Source organism: Glycine max, chromosome 9, assembly GCF_000004515.6.
Source record: "Glycine max cultivar Williams 82 chromosome 9, Glycine_max_v4.0, whole genome shotgun sequence".
Lineage (NCBI taxonomy): Eukaryota > Viridiplantae > Streptophyta > Magnoliopsida > Fabales > Fabaceae > Glycine > Glycine max.
This window is the reverse complement of record NC_038245.2, coordinates 8,605,182-8,628,692: the sequence shown is the minus strand read 5'-3', so window position 1 is coordinate 8,628,692 and position 23,511 is coordinate 8,605,182. Positions and strand designations below refer to the sequence as shown.

Sequence of the window (23,511 nt, the reverse complement as noted above, 5' to 3'; positions counted from 1 at the left end):
TGCATTTCCTGTTTAGCGATTGTTTTAGCGACGGATTTAGCGACTGATTCAACTTTTTGTTTTGCTGTGAACAATGCTGAACAGTGATTAGCGACTGGGAATTAGCGATGAATTTTGCAATTTAATTAACGATTTTTGTTTTGATAGTTAGAGTTGTTATTTTTGGTTGAATTTTTGCGTGGTAGCTTCTTTTGATCCATATTTTGTCTGAAAAATACCAGGAGCACTTGGTGTGGCATTATTTGAGAGAGACAAAAATTTTTGGAACTTGTTTTTAGCAAAACTTAAAATGGCCATAACTTTTACTCCGGGTATCAGAACGACTATTATTATATATGCATTTGGGGTAGAAAAAATTTCCCATACTATGGCAACTTGTTGAAGTCAGTTGGGGACTCCCAAACTCCAAAAATCAGCCGTTTACTAAGTTTTTTTTATTTTTCAAGTATTATTGTCCTATTTTTCTAAACTTTTATTAGGTAGTTTTCATAGTTAGACTTGAATTTTTGTTTGAAAATTTTTGTGCTATCTTTTCATAATTTTAGGGTGTGCCTCACAAAATTTCATCTCATTTTGATATCGTTTGAGTATAGCTATAGTTTTACCCCCTTGTTAGGTGCTTGTTGAGAAACACATTATTTGCTGCATATAGTGCATGACTAGGAGATATCCAGGTGATTTACAACCCTTTGATCTTGAAATAGATAGAACCTTTCGTAGATTAGTTAGGCATAGTGTGCATCCTGGTCATTCTGTGCATTTTGAGCATTCTGAGCATTCTATTGAGGGTGATTCTGAATATTCGGATTTTGAGCATTCCATTACTAATATTTATACTGAGAACATGGCTTAACCTCCACCTCGTGAGAGGACTCTTAGGGAGATGGCTGCACCTGATTTCACTTATAAAAGCTTGTGCATTCAATATCCTGATGAGGGTGTTCCATATGTTCTCAAGACTGGACTAATACATTTGCTGCCCAAGTTTCATGATCTTGCAGGTGAAGATCCTCATAAGCATCTTAAGGAGTTCCATATTGTTTGTTTCACCATGAAGCCCCCTGATGTCCAAGAAGATCATATCTTTCTAAAGGCTTTTCCTCATTCTCTGGAGGGAGTGGCAAAAGATTGGTTGTACTACCTTGCTCCCAGGTCCATTTTCAACTATAATGACCTTAAGAGGGTGTTCTTGGAGAAATTATTCCCTGCATCTAGGACGACTGCCATCAGAAAAGATATTTCAGGAATCAGGCAACTTAGTGGAGAGAGCTTGTATGAGTACTGGGAAAGATTCAAGAAATTGTGTGCAAGTTGTCCTCACCACCAGATTTTTGAGCAACTTCTTCTACAGTATTTCTATGAGGGACTTAGCAACATGGAGAGGAGTATGATTGATGCTGCCAGTGGTGGAGCTCTTGGTGATATGACCCCTGCTGAAGCTAGGAATTTGATTGAGAATATGACTTCCAACTCCCAACAATTCAGTGCAAGAAATAATGTTATTGTCCTTAGAAGAGTCCATGAGGTGGCCACGAATTCATCCTTATCTACTGAAAATAAAAAGCTTGAAGGAAAACTTGATGCCTTGGTCAACCTAGTAACCCAGCTTGCCATGAATCAGAAATCTACACCTGTTGCAAGAGTCTGTGGTCTATGTTCTTCTGCAGATCACCATACAGATCTCTGTCCTTCTTTGCAACAATCTGGAGTCAATGAGCAACCTGAAACTTATGCTGCAAAAAATTATAATAGACCTCCTCAGCAGCAAAACCAATAACAGCAGAATAATAATGACCTTTCAAGCAATAGATACAATCCAGGTTGGAGGAATCATCCAAATCTGAGATGGAAAAGTCCTCCACAACAACAACAGCCTGCCACTTCTTACCAGAATGTTGCTGGTCCAAGCAAGTCATATGTTCCTCCTCCAATACAGCAACAACAAAGACAACCAACAACTGAGGCTCCTCCTCAACCTTCTTTAGAAGAGTTAGTGAGACAAATGACCATCCAGAATATGCAATTTCAGCAAGAGACAAGAGCCTCCATTCAGAGTCTGACAAATCAGATGGGGCAGATGGCTACTCAGTTGAACCAAGCTCGGTCCCAAAATTCTGACAAATTACCTTCACAAACTGTGCAGAATCCAAAAAATGTGAGTGCCATCACCTTGAGGTCTGGCAACCAAATTCAAGTGCCTCCACCAGTAGCAGCACCTGCACCTGAACTTGTCAAGCTTCATTCTACACCTGAAAAAGAGGATGAGATAGTTGCACAAAAGAGAAAGCTTCCTAACAAAAATTTTCATGCAGGTGGACCTTCTTCTAATAATTCTGACTTACAACAGCCTCTTATCCCCCTTCCATTCCCACCTAGAGCAATTCCAAACAAAAAGATGGAAGAAGCAGAAAAGGAGATCTTGGAGACCTTCAGGAAAGTAGAGGTGAACATACCTCTGCTAGATGCCATCAAGCAGATTCCAAGATATGCCAAGTTTCTAAAGGAGTTGTGCGCCAACAAAAGGAAGTTCAAGGGCAATGAAAGGATTAGCATGGGCAGAAACATTTCAGCATTGATAGGTAAATTTGTTCCTCACATTCCTGAGAAATGTAAGGACCCAGGTACTTTCTGTATACCTTGCATTATTGGGAACAGTAAATTTGAGAATGCCATGCTAGATCTAGGAGCATCAGTTAGTGTCATGCCTCTGTCCATTTTCAATTCTTTATCTCTTGGACCTTTGCAATCTACAGATGTAGTGATTCATTTGGCAAATAGAAGTGTTGCTTACCCCGCAGGTTTCATAGAGGATGTGCTAGTTCGGGTTGGTGAACTTATTTTTCCTGTTGATTTTTATGTTCTTAATATGGAAGAGGGATTTTCCCATGGTTCAGTTCCAATTATTTTAGGCAGGTCATTTATGAAAACAGCCCAAACCAAGATAGATGTTTATGCTGACACATTGTCTATGAAATTTGATGATATTGTTGTTCATTTTAACATTCTTGATGCCATGAAACATCCATATGAGGATCATTCTATTTTTCGTGCTGAGATAATTGATCAGATTGTTGATAATTATATGTTTGATTTTGATTTTGTTCTTCATGGTAGGAAACATCCATTTTTATCTGATCTGCATACTTATCATTCCTTATGCATTGAATCAGAATCTAAGTTTGAATTTGATCCTGTATCTGATTTTTATGCTGAGAATGAATCTGAATTTGAGTCTGGTTCTGATTTTCTGGGTGTTGTACCTCTTGATGTTGATTTTTTAGAGTCAAAATGCACTAACCATGTTGCAGGAAGTTCATATACTTCTGACTTGCTTTATGAGGTACAGGCTAAGGAACCTTCTTCTTCTCCTACCCTGGTTCCTCCCACTGTTCAGCCACCACCCACACCAGAGTTGAAGCCCTTACCAGCAACCCTTAAATATGCTTACTTGGAGGACAAGGAAAAATTTCCAGTGATCATCTATGCCTCCCTTGCTGCTGAGCAAGAGGAGAAGTTGTTGCTAGTTCTCAAGAAGCATAAGAAAGCCATTGGATGGACTTTAGCAGACATTCCTGGTATTAGCCCATCTACCTGCATGCATAGGATACTTTTAGAGGATGGAGCTAAGCCAGTGAGGCAGCCACAACGACGACTCAACCCCGTCCTTCTAAATGTGGTGAAAAAGGAAGTGACCAAGCTCTTACAAGCTGGAATCATCTACCCCATTTCTGACAGCCAGTGGGTGAGTCCAGCCCAAGCGGTTCCTAAGAAGACAGACTTCACAGTGATCAAGAATGAAAGGGATGAGCTTATCCCCACAAGAGTGCAGAACAGCTGGCGAGTCTGCATTGATTATAGGAGGCTGAACCAGGTAACCAGAAAAGATCATTTTCCCCTGCCTTTCATTGATCAAATGCTTGAGCGCTTGGCAGGTAAGTCTCATTACTATTTTCTTGATGGCTTTTCTGGCTATTTACAAATTCATATTGCTCTTGAGGATCAAGAAAAGACCACATTCACCTGTCCCTTTGGCACTTTTGCCTATAGGAGGATGCCTTTTGGCCTATGCAACGCCCCTGGTACCTTTCAACGGTGTATGCTTAGCATTTTTAGTAACTTTTTAGAGAGTTGCATAGAGATGTTTATGGATGATTGTACTGTTTATGAATCCTCTTTTGATGCATGTTTGGATAGTCTGGATAGAGTTCTTAATAGATGCATTGAAACTAACCTTGTGCTGAATTTTGAAAAATTTCACTTCATGGTAGAACAAGGTATAGTTTTAGGGCATATCATTTCCAGTAGGGGCATAGAGGCAGACCCTGCAAAAATAGATGTTATTTCACAATTTCCTTACTCCTCTTGTGTGCGAGAGGTTCGTTCTTTTCTTGGTCATGTAGGGTTTTATAGGCGCTTTATCAAGGATTTTAGCAAAGTGGCCCTTCCACTATCCAATCTGCTACAAAAGGAGGTGGAGTTTGATTTTGATGACCGATGCAAAAAGGCTTTTGATTGCCTTAAGCGTGCGGTGACTACCACCCCTATCATTTAGGCACCTGATTGGACAGCCCCATTTGAGTTAATGTGCGATGCATCCAATTACGCATTGGGAGTTGTCCTTGCTCAAAAGATTGATAAGCTGCCTTGGGTGATCTACTACGCCTCCAGAACTTTGGATGCTGCTCAAGCAAATTACACTACCACAGAGAAGGAGCTATTAGCGATAGTTTTTGCTCTTGAAAAATTTCGTTCATATTTACTTGGTACTCGTGTTATTGTTTATACTGACCATGCAGCTCTGAAATACCTGTTGAAGAAGGCTAAATCAAAGCCTAGATTGATAAGGTGGATGCTTTGTCTCCAAGAGTTTGATTTGGAGATCCATGATCGAAGTGGTGCACAGAACCTCGTGGCTGGCCATCTGAGTAGGATTGAGCATGCGTCTGAGGACTCACCCATTCGGGATGATTTTCCGGATGACCATTTGTACATTCTGTATAGTATTTATGATTCCTTCCTCACTCCCTGATTTGTTAATATTGTGAATTATTTGGTTGCTTCTGTTTTTCCTCCCTTAGCATCTAAAGCTCAAAATGATAAAATTAAGAGCGATGCTAAGCATTATATTTAGGATGACCCCTATTTGTGGAAGTTGTGCAGTGACCAGGTTATTAGGAGATGTATTCCAGACCATGAGATTGACTTGGTCCTGTAATTCTGTCATTCTTCTGCACCAGGTGGCCATCTTGGCATACAGAGGACAGCTTGCAAGGTGCTTGACTACGGTTTCTATTGGCCCACCATCTTCAAGGATGCGTGGAGAATCTGTAGCACTTGTGAGCCTTGTCAGAGAACAGGCGGCTCACTTTTATGGAGATAGCAAATGCCTCAACAACCCATGTTATTTTGTGAGTTGTTTGATGTCTAGGGTATAGATTTTATGGGGCATTTCCCTATCTCTTTTGGTTTTGTTTATATTCTCCTTGTTGTTGATTATGTTTCAAAATGGGTGGAAGCCAAGCCCACCAGAACTAACGATGCTAAAGTTGTTGTGGATTTTGTTAGATCTAATCTTTTTTGCAGGTTTGGAGTCCCTAGAGCCATCGTTAGTGATCAAGACACCCATTTTTGTAACAGATCCATGTATGCCTTGCTCAAAAAGTATGGGGTCGTGCATAGAATTTCCACACCATACCACCCCCAAACTAATGGGCAGGCTAAGATTTCAAACAGAGAGATAAAAAGGATCTTGGAGAAGATTGTGTAGCCGAACAGAAAGGATTGGAGCACCAGGCTGGATGATGCTCTTTGGGCGCATAGGACTGCCTACAAAGCACCCATAGGAATGTCTCCTTATCGGGTTGTCTTTGGCAAGGCATGTCATCTTCCTATAGAGATAGAGCACAAAGCCTACTGGGCTGTAAAGACCTGTAACTTCTCTATTGATCAAGCTGGCGAGGAAAGAAAGTTGCAACTAAGTGAGCTACATGAAATCCATTTAGAAGCCTATGAGAATTCCAAAATCTACAAAGAGAAGACCAAGAAGTTCCATGACAGCTTGATAGCTAAGAAGGACTTCGTGGTTGGACAGAAAGTTTTATCGTATAACTTTAGGCTCGGACTCATGAGTGGTAAGTTGAGGTCAAAGTGGATTGGTTCTTTTGTGGTGACTAATGTTTTTTCTTATGGTACAGTTGAGATCAAAAGTGAATCCACAGATAAGGGCTTCAAGGTCAATGGACACCGGCTGAAACCATTCCTCACAAATCCCTCCTTAGTGGATGTAGTGGTGGAGGAGACCTCCTTACTTCACCCTACTTCTCTTCCGCCATGACTTAGGGAGTTTTATTTTTCTGTCTCCTTCTTTACTTTTATTGCACTTGTCCAAATTTATTGATTACTTTGATTATTCTTGATCTTATGATTGTGCTACATTGAGGACAATGTGTTGTTTAAGTGTGAGGGGGGGGGGGGGGAGAAGATTGTTCTTTAATTTTGTTGGGTATTCTAGTTTAATTTTTTTAGGATTTCTAGGTTTATTTTGGTTTTATGTTTTGTGTACAACATTGCATGTTCTCTTTGAATTATAGGTTATGTACAGGTAATAGGTAATTATTTTTGAAATAGGAGTTTCTTGGCATTTTGTGAATTGAATCCTTGTTTTTCTCTACATGTCAAGTTAGTTTTGAAAGTTCGAATTGAAAGTGATAGATTTACCCTTGGTGAGAATTTGAGCCCTCATCATCTATTTTATTCGGGGGGTTTTGCCCCCTTGATTGCTTGCACAATAGCCTTGGCTTTACTCTTGTTGATACTTCTTGCTTCACATGCATGTTGGGAGATGATTTAGGCATTTTGTTCTTATAAGCCTCTAGCCAAATGAGCCTACCTTGAATTAATTCCTTTGATAGCCCCTTTGAGTTGATGTTCCCCTTTCTTTATTTTGAAGCTCATTACAAGCCTTAAGTGAAAAACCATGATTTCACCCTACCTTTAAGGAATTTTGGAGCTTTGGAATTGTTCTGGGAATAAGTGTGAAGGGGGGGGGGGGGGGGGGTATGTTTCATTGGATGGATGATATGTTTTTGTTGGCCATGCTTGATGTATATACATATATTGCCTAATTGTTGCTTTATTTTTCAAATGCTTTCAATTGCTACTGTTCACGTTCAAAAAAAAAAAAGAAGAAGAAAAGAAAAAAATATATAGAAAAAGAATGAGGTTGAATAAATGAGGTCTTGGTTTGAAGACTTGAATTGGTTTGAGGACTTGGTTGATTTTGTTTGGGTTACTTTTTAAAGCTTAATTTGTAATTTTGGTTTTGGGTTTATTACTTTTTCTTACTTCCCACTTATTCCCCATTGCTCCTCTATTCCTTTGGGTTTTAGCTACCATCCCATACTTTCATCTACCTTGTCCTTGGCCCCATTACAACCTTAAAAGACCTTTTGATCCTCATGTGCATGTGCTTGTGATGTGGTTGTCAATTTTAGAGTCTTGCCTAGTCTATGTGGTGTTTGTTTTCATGGGTGATCTGAAAGTAAACAGTAGCCTAGACACTTGAGAGATAGAGTGCATATCTTGTGAGGCTTTATCACTTTTCATTCTTGAGTTGATTTACTATCTTGCCATGTTTGAGATGCTTGGATGATTTTCATGACGGCCTTGACTCTTTAACTCTCTACGTGTTGCATGTTACCCATTCTTTTCATTCCTTGAGATTCATTGAGAAATATGTACTTGTTGTTGTGTCTGTTTGTTTCTCTTTAATGTCTCTGGATTTGTCCCTTGCTTTGTTTTTTTTTATTTTGCCCAGGAGTGCAAAAGGCTAAGCGTGAGGGGATTTGACGTGTCATCATTTTCTCATATTTCTTAACCCTTTTTGTCACCATTTTAATTACTGATTAGCCTTAATTTTCAAATTAATTATGTAGTTTTATCATTTGGGCCTACTAGATTAATTTTGTGTTTTTAATTTAATTTCAGGAGAATTATAAGTAATTGGGCTTGAATCCGGAATTGGGCTTGGACTTGAAGAGAGCAGACAATTTTATTCTACCAAATCTTATCTTATCTAGATTTTATCTCATCTAGATATTATTTAATCTAGATTTTATCTTATCATATCTAGATTTTATCTCATCTAGATATTATTTCATCTAGATCTTATCTTATATAGATTTTATTTCATCTAGATATTATTTCATCTAGATTTTGTCTTATCTTATCTTATCAAGATTTTATTTTATTTATGGGCTTGGACTTAAAACAGATTTGTAAGCTTTGGGGCTGAGAACTATATAACAGCACCAAGGTTCTAGTTTTAGGCTCTCTCTCTTTTGTTTTTAGCTTTTTTTCGTTTTGGAGAATAATTCCAGTTTTCTTCGTTTTCTACTACAATTGCGTTTTCTATTGATTAATGGAAAACTAAGTCTCTAGTGTTGTTTTCTCTTGAGGATCAAGCACAACTCTCTTTGAGGTTTTATTATTACTATTGAATTTTGATCAGTTTTTTCTCTTCACCAATTACTCTGTATTTGTTGCTATTAATCCATGCATGCTTAGTGCTTGATTAATTGTCTCTGCGCTTAATTTACGTTCATGTTTAATGATCAATTTCATTCATGATTAATTGGTGTATGTGTTGCTTAATCACATAATGAATGCCTTATGTTAAATTTTGCTTAGTAATTTAATTTAGGGTTGGATTAAGTGGTTGAACTGATAAAGGATAAATCCTCGTAACCTAGGATAAGAGACTTGCTTGTGAATCAAGGGGAAACAACGTGTTTTAATTCTGATATTTTCTAATTTAAATTTACTTGCTGTTTAATTTACAAAAACAAACAACCCCCCCCCCTAATTCGTTACTATTTTATTACAATCTGTTATGAACGTTTGGTTGACCATTGCTCGTTGGGAGACGACCTAGGATCACTTCCTAGATACTGCATTTTTAATATTTATTTGATTCGGGTACGACCTCAATCACATTGTCACTAAAAAAAATAGTTACTAATTGTAAAGTAATTATTATTGCAGGATCGATTTTGGATAGCAACAGAAGTTATGCAGAGCTTGTTGAACCTCAGAGTTGTGCCAGAGGGCACAAATCATCATTAGCTCATACAACAAGCTTGGAAATTGTTGCAGGAGGGCTTAGCAATTGGGTGCAACTTTGACACACAAAGAGGCAGGAAGAGAACTGGCAAGGATGGTGACAAGGGTGGTAAGAAGGGTGACAAAGGAAATTGACTTTTTGTATTATTAGTTATTTTGATGTATTATGAACAATTTTTCTTGTTTTGACATTTTCTTATTTATATTGTGGTTGAATTAGTTTTATTTTTGTGTTCAAAAATTGTTTAAACAACATGTGCCTAGTAACAACAATTGCTTCTTCAATTGATTCATAAAACAAACATCAATATCAACAACTAAAGGAGCATTGATAATACAAACTTTTCTTTAAAAAAAACCAGCATAGGACTAAAATAAAAACATGTTTACACATATTTATCATGCACCAAAACAATGATCTCATCAGTAGATCTAGGTTTCCTAGGTTTGCACAGCAGGACAAAGACTTCATCTGGAGATTGGCCAAAAGTTGCATTCAACTCAATGAGACCTTTACTACTAAATTTTGAAAAGATAAAAAAAAACATTTTTCTCACATCATTGTCGCGTTTAAGCTCCACAAACTCTTATTCAATACAACCATCACCTAGATAAACAGGTTAGCAGTAAAAAAGGTCAAGTAAAATTCTGCTACCTCCGATGGTGTTCATAATTGTTTTTCTTAAAGCATCAAGCATCATATCCTCACTTATTCTAACAACTTTAGAACCAATAGGATATTCAAAAGATACTCCTTCAGATGATGAAATAATGTCACCATTGTAATACACAACAACAAGTACACTCTCCATGTTTTTAGCAATATGGTGAACATTAGGACAAGAAAAGCAATTGGAACTTTTGGACCAGTGGTAACTAGGCTTCTTATCCAAGCAATACCAATTAAAACTCTAACAAATCCTCTTGGAGTGCTGGGAATGAAACAAGAACTATAACTAGAGTTTTGGAGATTCTGGAAATAAAGATTCTAATTTGGGCAAAGTAATTGGAATTCTAGATTTGGTGATGCTAATCAAAACATCACTTGGAGAAGCAATAGTAGCTGGAACACGACAAATGCCTCAACCGATGATGTAAATGAAGGTTCAAATGAAAATTTTGATGAAGTAGGTAGTGGGAACCAGAAAGGTGGTTACAAGGGTAGAGGTGGCTCAGACAGAGGTGGTTTTAGAGGTATAGTTTTCCGAGGTAGAGGAGAACGCGATAGCTTTGGTCCGACAATATAGACAGTTTAGACTACGTCTATATTTAATATGGTTGATATGCGTATTAGAAAGAAGAAGAAAAAAAAAGCAATGTTTAGTTAATACATCTTAAAAAAAAGCATTGTTCAGTCAATATGTCTCAGGAAAAGCAATGTCTAGTCAATAAATACAGTGTGACAATGTTCAATCAATAAAGACACAAAATATATTTTTTTCTTTTTATTCAATTTAAAAAAAACAGAACAACGAAATCAATTCCATTGGGATAAATAAAAACTTAAACAATGTAATCAAGATTTCATTGTGCTAAGTTCCATTGTTATGTCTAGGGCAATTTAAAAAAAATACAATAAAGGGGCACAAATTTGGACACTCAATGGAATCATGACTTCACATGATTTGTGGGAAGGACATTCTTGGTATAATAACAAATTGTCAACTCCTTGATAGGGACCACAAGCAATTTCAATGGGCCAATAGCAAGCCCTTGTTAGTATGTTCCAAGCAATGCCTTGGTTTGTGACTATACACGGTTACACACACGAAATATTTTTTGAATTGTTGTGATTTTGCCTCTGAAATGTGTATGCTAAATTTCTAAGAACCTCTTTAAATCTTGTAATTTGTAAGTACGCGCTCATTGTGATTGCTTAATTTCTCTAATATGTATGCTGAATTTACTATAATTTTGCCTTTGAAGTGTGCATGATAAATTTCAGAGCACCTTATAAATCTTGTAATTTCTAAATATGTAGCAAAGCTCAATTGTATGCTTAATTTTTGAAATTTTTATGCTGAATATATTGTGATTTTACTGTGATATTTTTTTAAGTAAGATATTCACACGATGAGAAGTCATGACATTAACTGTCGAGACGCAGAAATCATCAAAGTAAATTTTACGTTTTCTAACAAAATCTTTTTCATACGCGCGATTAGAAAATTTAACCTTTATCAACATGGTTAAGAAACCTATTCATCTACCAACTATGGTGGATTTTGTGCTATTTTACTATGATTTTAATCAGCAAACTTTTTGAGATATTTTAAGGTAAGGTTTATTTTTTTAAGTAACAAAATTTAATATAATTTTGATTAAAATTTAATTAGTAAAAACCTTAGTTAAACCTCTGGTCTTCGGCATGAACGAAAACCTGTTCGAACGAATGTTGTGCTCCTTCAAAGCTTCTAGTGTTCTTCCAATTTCGCTCCTTCAACACTTCGGCCCCAATTGCTGTTAGTGGTCGTCTTCTTTGTTCAACCACGCTTCTCTCTAGTCTCTATGAATAGCGCGCAGTACGATTCTCCTTTTCCCTATTTTTTTTTTTTTTTTTCCATTTCATTCTTTGATTTCTCCTCGAAATATTATAACAAAGTTGGGGAATTTATGCTTATGAAGATTTATGCTTCTTGCGGGAAAAAAATAGAAACTAATTTCCCAATATATTGCGAAGGAAAAGGGCAAAAAAATATATACTGAAAGAAGAGAAGCATTTGGTATTCGATGGGTTTGCTATTCGCCATATATTGCAATTTCAATTATTTGGCATGGGTTTGTTATTCGTTGGTTCCAGTATATCAGAAAATATTTGCTAATTGACGGGTTTGCAATTTAAGCCTTGCACTATAAATTGTAATTTACTAAGGGATTCCAATAAATGATGTTATTGTTGTGCGGTTGTGCCACGTGTGAGTCAGGGAATTTGTGTATTTGGGAATGGCTAGTCCCAACCCAAGTACCAAACAAATACTCTTTTGTTGACAGCTCACGGATTAGAATGTATGAAAAGTGTTAATAGATCTTCCTGCCACAGAATCAAGGTTTTAAACTGTGGCCGCAGTTGTGATTTGGTCACAATCCTTGACATTGCGTGAAACTGTGGACAAATGCAGTTGCAATTGCAATCATGGAGACTCTAACAATCATGATGTTGTTTCCAAAATCACCATCCTTGACCATTTTTTAAAACCTTGCTTGGATTTAAAAGCATCATAACAAGATTCAGAACTGGGGCCACCCTACACCAGAATCAGTAATCACCTGTTTGTTTTTCTTTAGATTTAGGGTTGACACTTTAGCGGCCACATTTGTTCACACATAAATAGCAGTTTCTGCAATGAGAACACACATAGTTGCCTCGCACTATTAAAGGTCTAAGCCTTAATGGGTAAGTCTGTTGTCTTTTATTGAGTGTCTGTGGAGCACTAACAAGCAGCATTGTATAGAGAATAGACACGGGGTTGTGTTGGTGTCTGTGGAGTTTCACTGTCATAAAGTAGCACAAATTGTTCAGTTTCGAGTCTTTTTGCTGCATCTGTTGAAAGTAATTCTACCACTTCAGTTTTGTTCTCTGTTATTCCAAAATTTGGAAGGAGGTTTAGTGTTGGATCAGTCTCATCACTGGAAAGTCACTGAAATTCTGGCCTTGGGGTTTCGTCATTCATAAGTTGCTGAAAGTTTACAGCTTTTAGGCTTTGGGCTGTGTCTGTTTGAGCTGCATTGGTATACAATTTCAACCTATAGCCAATGGAGTAGATATTGATGTTCACTGTCTGTTGCAACAACCAGTAGTGCCTTGATAAGATTATTTTTCTTCTCTTCACTGTCTTTTCCAGATTCTTGTGCACATTTAGAAATAAAGACAAATGTATAACATAACTTTTAGTGGAACCATTCAAGGATATTGAAGGTGATGGAGTTAAAGGAGCTGGGTTTTTTTTTGACACCTAATGATTTATGAATTTATTTATTTTTTATTTCCCCTAAATTTGTTTGTGTTGATTTTAGATGTGTGATTCTGCCCCTTGAACAGGTGTATGGTTATTTATTTTTTATCTTAACTTTATTTGCAGTTTGTAGAATCTGTTCTGGAGATACGAGTAAGCCCACAGGTACACGAGCCAATACTTAAATTTATCAGTTTCCTTACATTGGTAATTCTTTGTGACATGTACTCCAAGTCCGATTCTGTTTTATTTCTTTCTTACCCATCCTTAATTTTTATGCAAAAGGTTTTTTGTTCTGTTAACCACTTCAGCAGGCTAATGAAACATTCTTAATATACATTGAAAAGAGCAAGAACACCTCTTGCAAACCAAGTAGTATATTGATAGCATTTACCATATAGTTACAATAGTCTATTAGTTAAGCATATGTTTTCACTGGTCTGTGACCTCCCCTGTTCTCAGGTGTTCTCCTTTGTTCTATTTTTGCAGGTCCATGACCTTTAAAACCTCCTCAATTCTGTTCCCCTCTTTTTATTTGGTGTTGTGTAATTTGCACTTCACACAGTCCCCTGTTATACACTTGTTACTTAACCCCTAGGTTTATCGTGATTGTGTGTCTAAGCTATGTCAATATGATGAATGATTGTAAATGAGAAATATTTTTAATTTTTGGTAATTTTTAATTTTATCTTTAAGCATATTACTTTTCTTGTGTACATAATCATCAGTATAATGGTCATCAAATTATGCAGTTATATCAGTTTTAAGGTTGGCTACTATCCAGTTATAAACTAACTTAAAATTTACTGTGTTGACAACTGAAATTCAAAATTTTGAATGTAATGGGCTCGAGGCCCAGTTCAGGGAAAGAGTCAGTGATTAAGAGTTATGGGCCAATGCAGCTAGCTGAGTTTGGGCTTAGAAGCATTTGGGTACTTGTTAGTAGAAGTCGAGTTCGGTTGATGCTTAGCACGTGAGAATTAGCTGAGTTCCATTTAAATTAATTTAGTTAAGATATCCCATTATTTTCGAACTTTAGATGGCATCAGTTGGAAGGCACCAATATCATGTTCCCTAGAAGATAGAAGGGGGTTCCTTTGTCAGTTTAACGTTCAAAAATGCAAATGGAAGGACTGTTGAAGAGTTAGAGATAAGGCCTAAAATCCAGGGGAATTTGTCAACCACTATCAGATAGAAGAGCCCACCATGACTTACTGAGTCAAGTGAAGTCTGCCAAATTCTGCATTTTGTTTGCTGAATCAGGGTAGAAGCTACCAAATACCTCTCCAGCTCACGTTCAGGCAGCTAGTGAGTAGGAAAACGTGGCTTATTTGCATTTTGCAAGTATAAATATGATTTGTATTTCAAATTTAAGCACACAGTCAATCAAAAAAACAAACCCAGTTTATATTGCATGTTTATCATTACAAATATTAACACATTTTATTTACAGCTTTTATACTTTAATTTTTCAGAATCCAAATTCTTCTTCTACTTTCACCTAAACCAAGCACTTGTTGAAGTAGCTTCGGAACCCACTACTGAGAAGCCGATTCTCGTTCTTGGTATCAATCACTTAAGTTATTTTGGGATCATGTTGGAGCATGTTTTGGCTAAAATCATTTCACGCAACAACAGACTGATATATCTCTAAGAAGGAACTTAGCAAAACAAAATACATAAATGTTTAATTTTTTCTTAGGATAAATTATGCTGACACTCCCTGAGATTTTTTTAAATTGCACATAATCTCAGTGCTTTTTTAATTTTTACAACAGCCTTCCTTCTTTTTCAAACAATTAAAGGGGTTAGTGTAATATATAAAGGGTGTCAGTGTAATGTTTTTCAAACAATTATAGTGGTTAGTGTAGGGATAGAAAAAGGAGGGGTATCATGTGCAATATGAAAATACCTCAGGTGGTATCAATGTAGTTTACTATTTTTAGTATGATTCCTATGGAAAAAATACATATTTTAAACAAAGAAAAGAAGTGATAATAAGAAAATGATGAATATAGCTTCAGGAAAAGTGTAAACCAACTCTGTTAAATAAAGAAAGCAGTTATAAGCTTGGACACTCTGTTCAAAACCTCCATCAGTACACCCAAAACCTTGTCCTTAAATTAAGCTTGCACTTCTTCTGCTTTCCCATCATCAACTTCCATTTTTCTCATCATCTGTTCCACCATCAGTTTCCATGCCTAGATCTTCAACAAAATCACAGATCAGAGAAATGCATTTGTGTCTGTTTCCTTCAGTGGACCTTATGAAAGTTTTAGTGCCCGCTCAGTCTAGTAGTTTTTTTTTTTTCAAAGCAAATATAGGACATTTTTTTTACCTATAAGTTGAACCAAGGGTCTTGTTTTATCTGTTGAAACAAATTTGTAAGGAAATCCATCCTTATCCTTCTGCGTAGCTTCAATACAACACCTCTACTTGAAGCAATCGAATTGCAAACTAAAACAATCAAGGAAAATAAAAAATAATGTTTTGTTTTAAGTTGGGATGCTTAGATAGGCAAACATCCAGTAGGGTGCAAACTGCAAATGTTAAATTTAGTTGACAAAACAATATTGAATGCTTAAAACAAGTTACAATACAACTACAATACAAATTTGTGTATGGTCCACTCATTATTTAGTGAGCTACCACTCATTTTATAGTTCCCAATTAATTTTAACTAACAACAGTAGAGAATGTGTTATAGGAGTGTGTTATCATTTCTCCTTCTGTAATATTTAGATGATATTTGTTATAACACGAAGCATCGAATTTCATCCATGTTTAAATAAATGTTTATTTTTTTAACTGCTCAAGAAGAACTTAAATCATATTATGCTTGACTCAAAATCATTTTAGTTTTTCTTTTTCCTTTTCCCTTTCTGGAAGAGTCAAAATATATTATGCTTGACTCAAAACACTAAATCAAATACTAAAGTTCACACATGACACACCACAGTAACACAATATAGACAAGACCAGTAGAAGTGGTTCACACGTTTCAAAATAGAAGAGGCCAGGGTATAGTTTTTCGATGGGGTTTTATTTTTCATGGGCCCTTCCTTTGATTTTCCCTAAAAGGTATCTATGATCAACTCCAAATTTTATTGTGAAAATCTAGGCTTCTCTTGCTGTTGTGCATTTAGAATATCCAGCAACTTCCATCCCATTTAATTTGGCTGGATGCTTTATTACGAATTGATTGTTTCTTCTGTCATATGTTCTGTTTCTGTATAAATTATTTTGGGTTTTATTCAGTAAAAGTGATGATCAGGGACATGTGAAAGGTAATTATGTAAAACATGAGTGAGAAATTATTAAATAAGATTGAACTCCCAATCAGTAATTCAATAAATTATTTATGCTAAAAGTTGTGTCATTTTCTCACTAAAAATTTTTATTCCAGATTTTTTTTTTGTTTTTCCTGTGGGTGTGCATGGTTTACATGTGATGCAAGGTTTCTGTTAAGCTAGCTTGGCAATCATTTGGCTGGCATGGACATAGCACATTGCTATTTAAAGGGTAATGCTGATGCTGTGGAGTTTTGTCCACATGATCCCTACCATAATGTTTTAGCAGTATCCACTTACACATTACAAGAAGGTTCTCAGCCCTGTCGACATGGAAGCATTTCACTCTTCAATGTTGATGTGGAACCAGGTCACCTTGACATGGTTTTTAGTGAGGAAACTGCTGGGATTTTTGACATAAAGTGGAATCCACCTGGCGGGCATGCAAGTCCTTTTCTAGCTCAAGCAGATGCTGATGGATACTTGAGAATTAAAATGCTGGAGGGTTGCTGTAATGGAGTGGAAGGTATGGATTTAGTCCTTGATTCATTTCTATAAAGCACTATTTTCAGTATGAAAATATCAAATTCAAACTTAATAGCATTTAAAACTGTATCAAAATAAAAGGTTGTCAAACTCGGAGTCTCAAGGGAACTTGTGAAGTCCTTTCCAACTCATATATAGGATCAAATTTACCTAATATAAAAATATTTAGAAAATAATATTCAAACACAAGGTAAATATCCATCACTATTTACAATGGAGACACAGACATGGACTTGCATGCATGTACTCGAGATGAGTATTGTTTGATTTGTCTCCAAAACTGAAGGTTCGTCCATGGTATTACTTATTATTAAAATTTCTGAAAGTATGGTTATGTTAGGTTTAGTCCTTGTTGTTTGTGCGAAGCTCTGTATTTCACATGCATCCTTTCTTCTTCACAATTGACAACACTGGATTCTCATGATTTTGGTTTCACAATGGATGCTGAGTTCATAGGCATCATCACTATAAAAGAATGACAAGTTGGCAACACTAAACTTGATAGCAACAAAACTTCATGCTACAACTAAGCTTCAATTGGTTTGCACAAAACAGACTATGGTGAGGGTTTGATTGATTTGAGCCCGAGTAAAATGTTGCATTTACCTTGACTTCATAAGCAGCCTATGGGCAAAAGCATAAACATTCTCACTGTGGGTCAATTGGGTCAAAAATCACATTGGATTTCAGACTTGCTGATTCTCTTCTTGACTCAAGCTTATGCAAAATTGCACAAGTTTACCAAGTCTACCTAAGTCTTATCTAGAAAAGAGTTAGTTGGCTGCCTGTACTTAGAATTGTAAACTGTTGGAATTTAAAAGTTGACTTAAGAGTTTGATAACAATTTAACATGTAGTCTTAAAATACCCACCACAAGACTGATATTTATTTGACATTCTTCTATCAGGTTTGGTTCCCATTTATGGCTATTGTTGGGATTATAATCTGTTTCTATTTTATTATTGCCTCTTTTTAAATGGAAGGTCAATTCCTTGTGCACTAGTATGAATACTGCCATACTACTTACGCCTATTATTTGACCTCATAACAATTTGTTACCTTGTATATTTTTTGTTAGTGGCTATTGTTTATTGTTATAGCGCTAAAATATGGTTTCTCTACATGTAAATTGCAAAGGAAGTGTCAAAGGCCGACAGCCTGCTGGATATGCTGTTCATTTGTTGATGTACTCATCCATGAGATCTAAATTATCATATCTCTAAATTTGTATTTTGCTTAAGAGACGTGTTCTCATTCTTTTGCTCACTTACCTTGTATTAATATTTTTTATCGGTTCTATTTCAGGGGTTAATCTAAAGGAGATCACAAATGAAAAAATCAGTAACTCTATGTGCTTGTACCTGGATTGGAACCCTTCAGCCACATCCATCACAGTGGGGCTTTCTGACGGCTCTGTGTCTATTGTTTCTTTTCTTGAATCCAAGCTGGAAATTCAAGAAGAGTGGAAAGCTCATGATTATGAACTTTGGACAACCTCCTTTGATATCCACCAACCAAATTTGGTATACACTGGCTCTGATGATTGTAAATTCAGTTGTTGGGATTTGCGAGATAAACCTCCCAATGTGGTATTTCAGAGCTCTAAAGTCCACAAAATGGGTGTTTGTTGCATTGAGAAGAGTCCACATGACCCAAATACCTTGTTAACTGGCAGTTATGATGAATTCCTAAGGGTATGGGATTTAAGATCAATCTCAAAACCCCTTAATTCAATTAACTTGGGGGGAGGAGTTTGGAGGGTTAAGCACCACCCCTTCATTCCAGGCTTGGTTTTGGCTGCTTGTATGCACAATGGTTTTGCTATTGTCGCCATTAAAGGCAACAATGCCGAAGTGTCGGAAACTTACAAGAAGCATGATTCTCTTGCCTATGGAGCAGATTGGCAGAAAGGAGAAGCAAATCACATAGGTGGGAATACCAAACCACTGGTGGCTACTTGCTCATTCTACGACAAACTTGTTCGGGTGTGGAGGCCAGGAAATGATCTTATCTTGTAGAATGTAGATTGATGCTTAACGTTAAGTCATGAACCCACTTGAAAATGTGATACGTAGTTTATTTATTGAATTATGGTTGAATTACATGACACTTTCATTTACAGTTAATCATTTTTACTCACTCATTCACGGCTTGAAGGATGAGCTAACGTGTCACTCTTTGATTGTAGTTGATTGATCATGGTTTAACGGTTAGAAAAGAAAGTAGAACAACCTATACAACAAGTTTTTGTTTTTGTTTTTACTGCAAACTACAAGTTTATGTTTACACTACTTATGATAGGATAAAACTTTTTATATTTTAATTAATGAGAAATAAAAGTAAAATACAAATCTTTGGATTATATTTGAATAGTGAAAGTTAAGAGATAATGACTTTTATTATAATTATTATGAAGTTATGTGTTTAATATTTAAATTAAAATTATTTCAAAGTAATTTTGTTATCATTTAAAAAAAAATCTAATATGTACTTAAATTTTTATTATCTAAGAGAAAATAGATTATGGATTGATAATATAAAATATTTTTATATCTTATCATATCATAATTTATTATTTATTTGTTGATTTTTATGATAATTATTTTAAAATTTATATTAATGATAATTTATTATTAATGATAATATAAAATTATTTTATTCAATACATAATCATTAAACTCAAGAATAAATATTTGATTTAAACATCACAACTATTGAATCTGTAATAGTTGATATTAATGAAGGAAACTTAATGCAAGAAGTTGTGAAGTGTCGTCCTAGCCTGGGCTTTCTTTTTTCTTTCTTTGTTTTTTTCTCTGCTCATCTAATTCTAATTACTTTATGCTGGATGTTGAAAAAAGAAAAGAAACTAGCTTATTTGCAATAGTTGCTATCTATACTTTCAAAGAACATCTGCATATCAAATAAAATCAAACTAACATTGGCCTTCGTGTAATGTACGGTTTTTTGAAGGAAAAAACAGAGAAAAAAATAATAATTAAATGAATAGAAAATAAATTGAAAAACTGTCCTGGCGACTCACATGCTAGCGTTGGACAATTTTAATATAATTACTAGTAAGTCGCCCGTTGCATATTCCGCTCCACTGTTTTTTTTAGTACTGAAATTATACAGATTAAAAAATAAAATATGCTAAAAAGTATAAAAATTGTAAGAAAAAGTATAAAAATATCATTTATTTTTTTTCAAACTACTTTTTTTGAATAAAAAGAGTTGGACCATTTTTATTGTTTAAAAAAAATGAACATCTTTATTTTTATTTTTCTTCACATAACATGTATGTCATGTGTATTTACTATGTTTTTCTCCTTCTCTTTTATAAATTCTCATTTTGCTTCTGTTTAAGTAATGTGTTAACCATATAAAGTAACTGGAGTCCTTTAATTGGACCAATAATTTATTTATTTAAAAAATGAATGATTTATAAATTTTGATAATTTTACTCTTTTCAATTATAATTTAATAAATGAATATTATATGCACAAATTATAGTTATTTAATCATAAAATTATCATGTATGATAAATTTATTAATTTTTATAATAATTATTTTATAAATTATACCAAAAAAATTTATGATTGATTCATAATACAAATTTTTTTACATAAATCAAACTTTTGAATTAACTTTTGTAATATTAGAAGGTCTTGTGATAATAAAAGTATCAGCAAACTATACTCTTTTACATATTTATGTCTAATTTTTAATTTTATATTATGACAAAAAATTTTAAATTGTTCCAAATAAATAATTTATCAAACCTATAGATCCACCAGTTTTATAATTACATTGCACTTAGTTCTGGAATTACATTGCAGCCCGTGTTATGCACGGATTTTTTACGAAAAAAAATCATAATCACAAAAGTATCATAAATGATAAATTTATTAATTTTATAATAATTATTTTATAAGTTATACCAAAATTTTTTATAAATAATTAATGATACAATTTTATTTAAAAAAATCAAACTTTTGAATTAACTTTCATATAAAATTTCATCCCATGGTGTTAAAAAAGTTATATGATTATATGTCTATTTTTTAATTTTATATTATGACAAATTTTTCTATTTTTTAAAATTTTTCCAAATAAATAATTTATCAAGTCTATAGACCCAAAAAAAGAATTATTATAATTATATTGTAGCTTGTTTATAATTACATTGTAGCATGTGTTTATGCACAGATTTTTTATAAAAAAAATTATGACAAAATTATCATATATGATAAATTTATTAATTTTTATAATAATTATTTTATAATTTTTTTTATGATTGATTAATGATAAAAAAATATAATATACAAAGGAGCTGATTGGTTATTTATTTATTAAAATTATATTGTTCCTTGAATTCTGTCGGTTGTAAGTTGTAACTATATACATACTATTGACACGCATGCGTCCGTGCAGTTAGTGTGTGAAAGCTTTAGTACACACTACATGGTCGATCAGCAGAAAAATATTTTTATCCAAATTCCAATTTTACCTCTTGCTCAAGTCACATGCCAACAAAATAGAATGTCTACTTTGGTCATTTTGACAGCCTATTCTTTTACTTCCTGCAACCCTATTTTGCTTTCTGCACCCTCAATTTTATAATATTTCCACACTGAAACTCTTATTATAACTTTCTTTCTCCCAAACCTATTTTCTCCTTAATCTCTTCACGCCATATGTACCTACCTTGAGGCTTCCTTCACTGTGTTCCCTCGTCATCACATTTTTTTCTCTAAATTCTTATTACATTTTTTTCCGATTTGTGTATTCCGTAAGAGGTTTATATGTAAATAATCTGGAATAACAATTCATTAGCAATGTTATTGCCGATAGAGTTACCCAAAAAAGTTATTAATTTCTGAATCACTCATTTCAGAATATAGGTTGCTTATTTCTGAAATAGTTGCGCTGGAAGGTTGCTTATACTATTCTGGACTACTCTATCCGAAATAGTGTAAGTAACATTCTAGAACAACTATTTCAAAAATATGTTTTTAAAGTAATTATCTTCATGAATGATATTTCTGGAGTACATTTATTAATATTGCGGAATGGGTTTTCCGGGAAAGATGCTTTCCGAAGTATACTTATTTGTATTTAATTAATTTTACATGAAGTTGAATCAGGGGTTAGGGCGGTGCTTCACCATCAGTCTCAGACGTCGGAAAGGGCAAAAGGCTGTATCTTTTTTGTGTTGATTCGAGTATGTGAATAATTTTATCTAATGTTGGACGTTGCAGTAGCAGATGGGTTGTTGTTGGGATATGTCTTTTTGGGGGCACATTTTCCTGTTTGGGATTCTTTTACAAAGAATTTCTCAAACTAGGGCTGTTCTTGAGCTATTTCCCAGGGGGTGCTCTTTTGGCACGTACCCTGCATGGGAAGCGCCATTGCAATTGGCGAGTTCATGCATGGTTGACACTTGTCACCTGCTGGAGGAAAGCGCCAACACAGTTGGCGATTTGACCGGATGGCGCCAGTGGTATTGGCGCTTTGACTGGTCTGTCCGTCAATCAGCAGCTGCAGCAGCAGCAGCAAAGGTGCAGGCTAGGCAGCCTAGGTGCGCAGGGAAGCGTCATTCCCAATGGCGCGTCTTGCTTGACCGGAAAGCGCTGTTGCCATTAGCGCTTCGTGGTTCTTCATCTTTATAAACTGCGTTTGGCCTGAAAGTGTAGCCTGCGTTTTTGAGTTTGCAGAGTGAACAAATATTGTGTGAAAAGAGTGCTTGATTGGTGCTGTTGTTGCTTGGTTGGTGCTGTTCTTGTTTGGTATTCATTCTTCCATTTTCGTAAAAAAATTGTAAGTTATATATTCTTTTATATGTTTATATTCTGATAATAAAATGGTTTTAGATAATGTAAGATAATAATAATGTTGTATAGTTTAGGTAGTGTAAGATAATAATAATTTTGTATATTTTAGGTAGTGTAAGATAATAATAATTTTGTATAGTTTAGGTAGGTAGTGTTAATAATTTTGTATAGTTTAGTTTCAATTCTTAATGTTATAGGATATGATTTAGTTTAAATTTTTTATATGATAAATTAGGAATAATTTTTTATATGGGAAATTAGGAATAATTTTATATGATAGATTAAGTTGAGTTGAAATTTTTTATATAGGTTTAGGTACCATAATTTAATAATTTTAGATTAGGAATAATTTTAGGTATCATAACGTATTAAGTTTAGATTAGCTTTAGTTTAAATTTTTTATATGGTAGATTACATTTAGTTTAAATATTTGATGATACATTAGAAATAATTTTATGTATTGTAAATTATTAATTAAAAAATAGGTTTGAATTAAATTTTTTATATTATGTTAATTTTAATTATAATTATTATTAGTTTCATATGTTATGTTTAAATTAGAATAATTTTAGATATTTTAAAATATTGATGTAGTATGTTAAATTATTTTACTCGTAATTATTTGAAGTCATTAATTTTGTATATAGTAGATTAAGAATAATTTTATGATAGATTAAGAATAATTTTATGTAGTGTAAATTAGTAATTTTAAATTAGGTTAGAATTAATTTTTTTATATTACGTTACTTTTAGTTATTATTTTCAGTT

General features: G+C 34.5%; 1 protein-coding gene and 1 non-coding gene across 2 annotated transcripts; one reads left to right on the top strand and one right to left on the bottom strand.

The window, feature by feature from the left end:
• Positions 1-1,222: 1,222 nt before the first annotated feature.
• On the bottom strand, positions 1,223-1,329 carry LOC112998008 (small nucleolar RNA R71). The gene has a single exon (XR_003263055.1). It is a non-coding gene; the product is annotated as a small nucleolar RNA R71 (small nucleolar RNA).
• Positions 1,330-16,567: 15,238 nt separating this feature from the next.
• On the top strand, positions 16,568-19,035 carry LOC100811574 (diphthine methyltransferase homolog). The gene is made up of 2 exons (XM_006587017.4): positions 16,568-16,889; positions 18,215-19,035. Exons 1-2 carry the CDS (start codon positions 16,568-16,570, stop codon positions 18,925-18,927), a joined length of 1,035 nt encoding a protein of 344 aa, XP_006587080.1. The 3' UTR covers positions 18,928-19,035.
• Positions 19,036-23,511: the final 4,476 nt, after the last annotated feature.

What these genes read in the sequence shown, in the direction of transcription:
- LOC100811574 (XM_006587017.4), top strand. Translation starts at nt 16,568, where the DNA reads ATGGACATAGCACATTGCTATTTAAAGGGTAATGCTGATGCTGTGGAG. An exon ending in TTGCTGTAATGGAGTGGAAG is followed by an intron (nt 16,890 to 18,214) that starts GTATGGATTTAG and finishes GTTCTATTTCAG; the next exon opens with GGGTTAATCTAAAGGAGATC.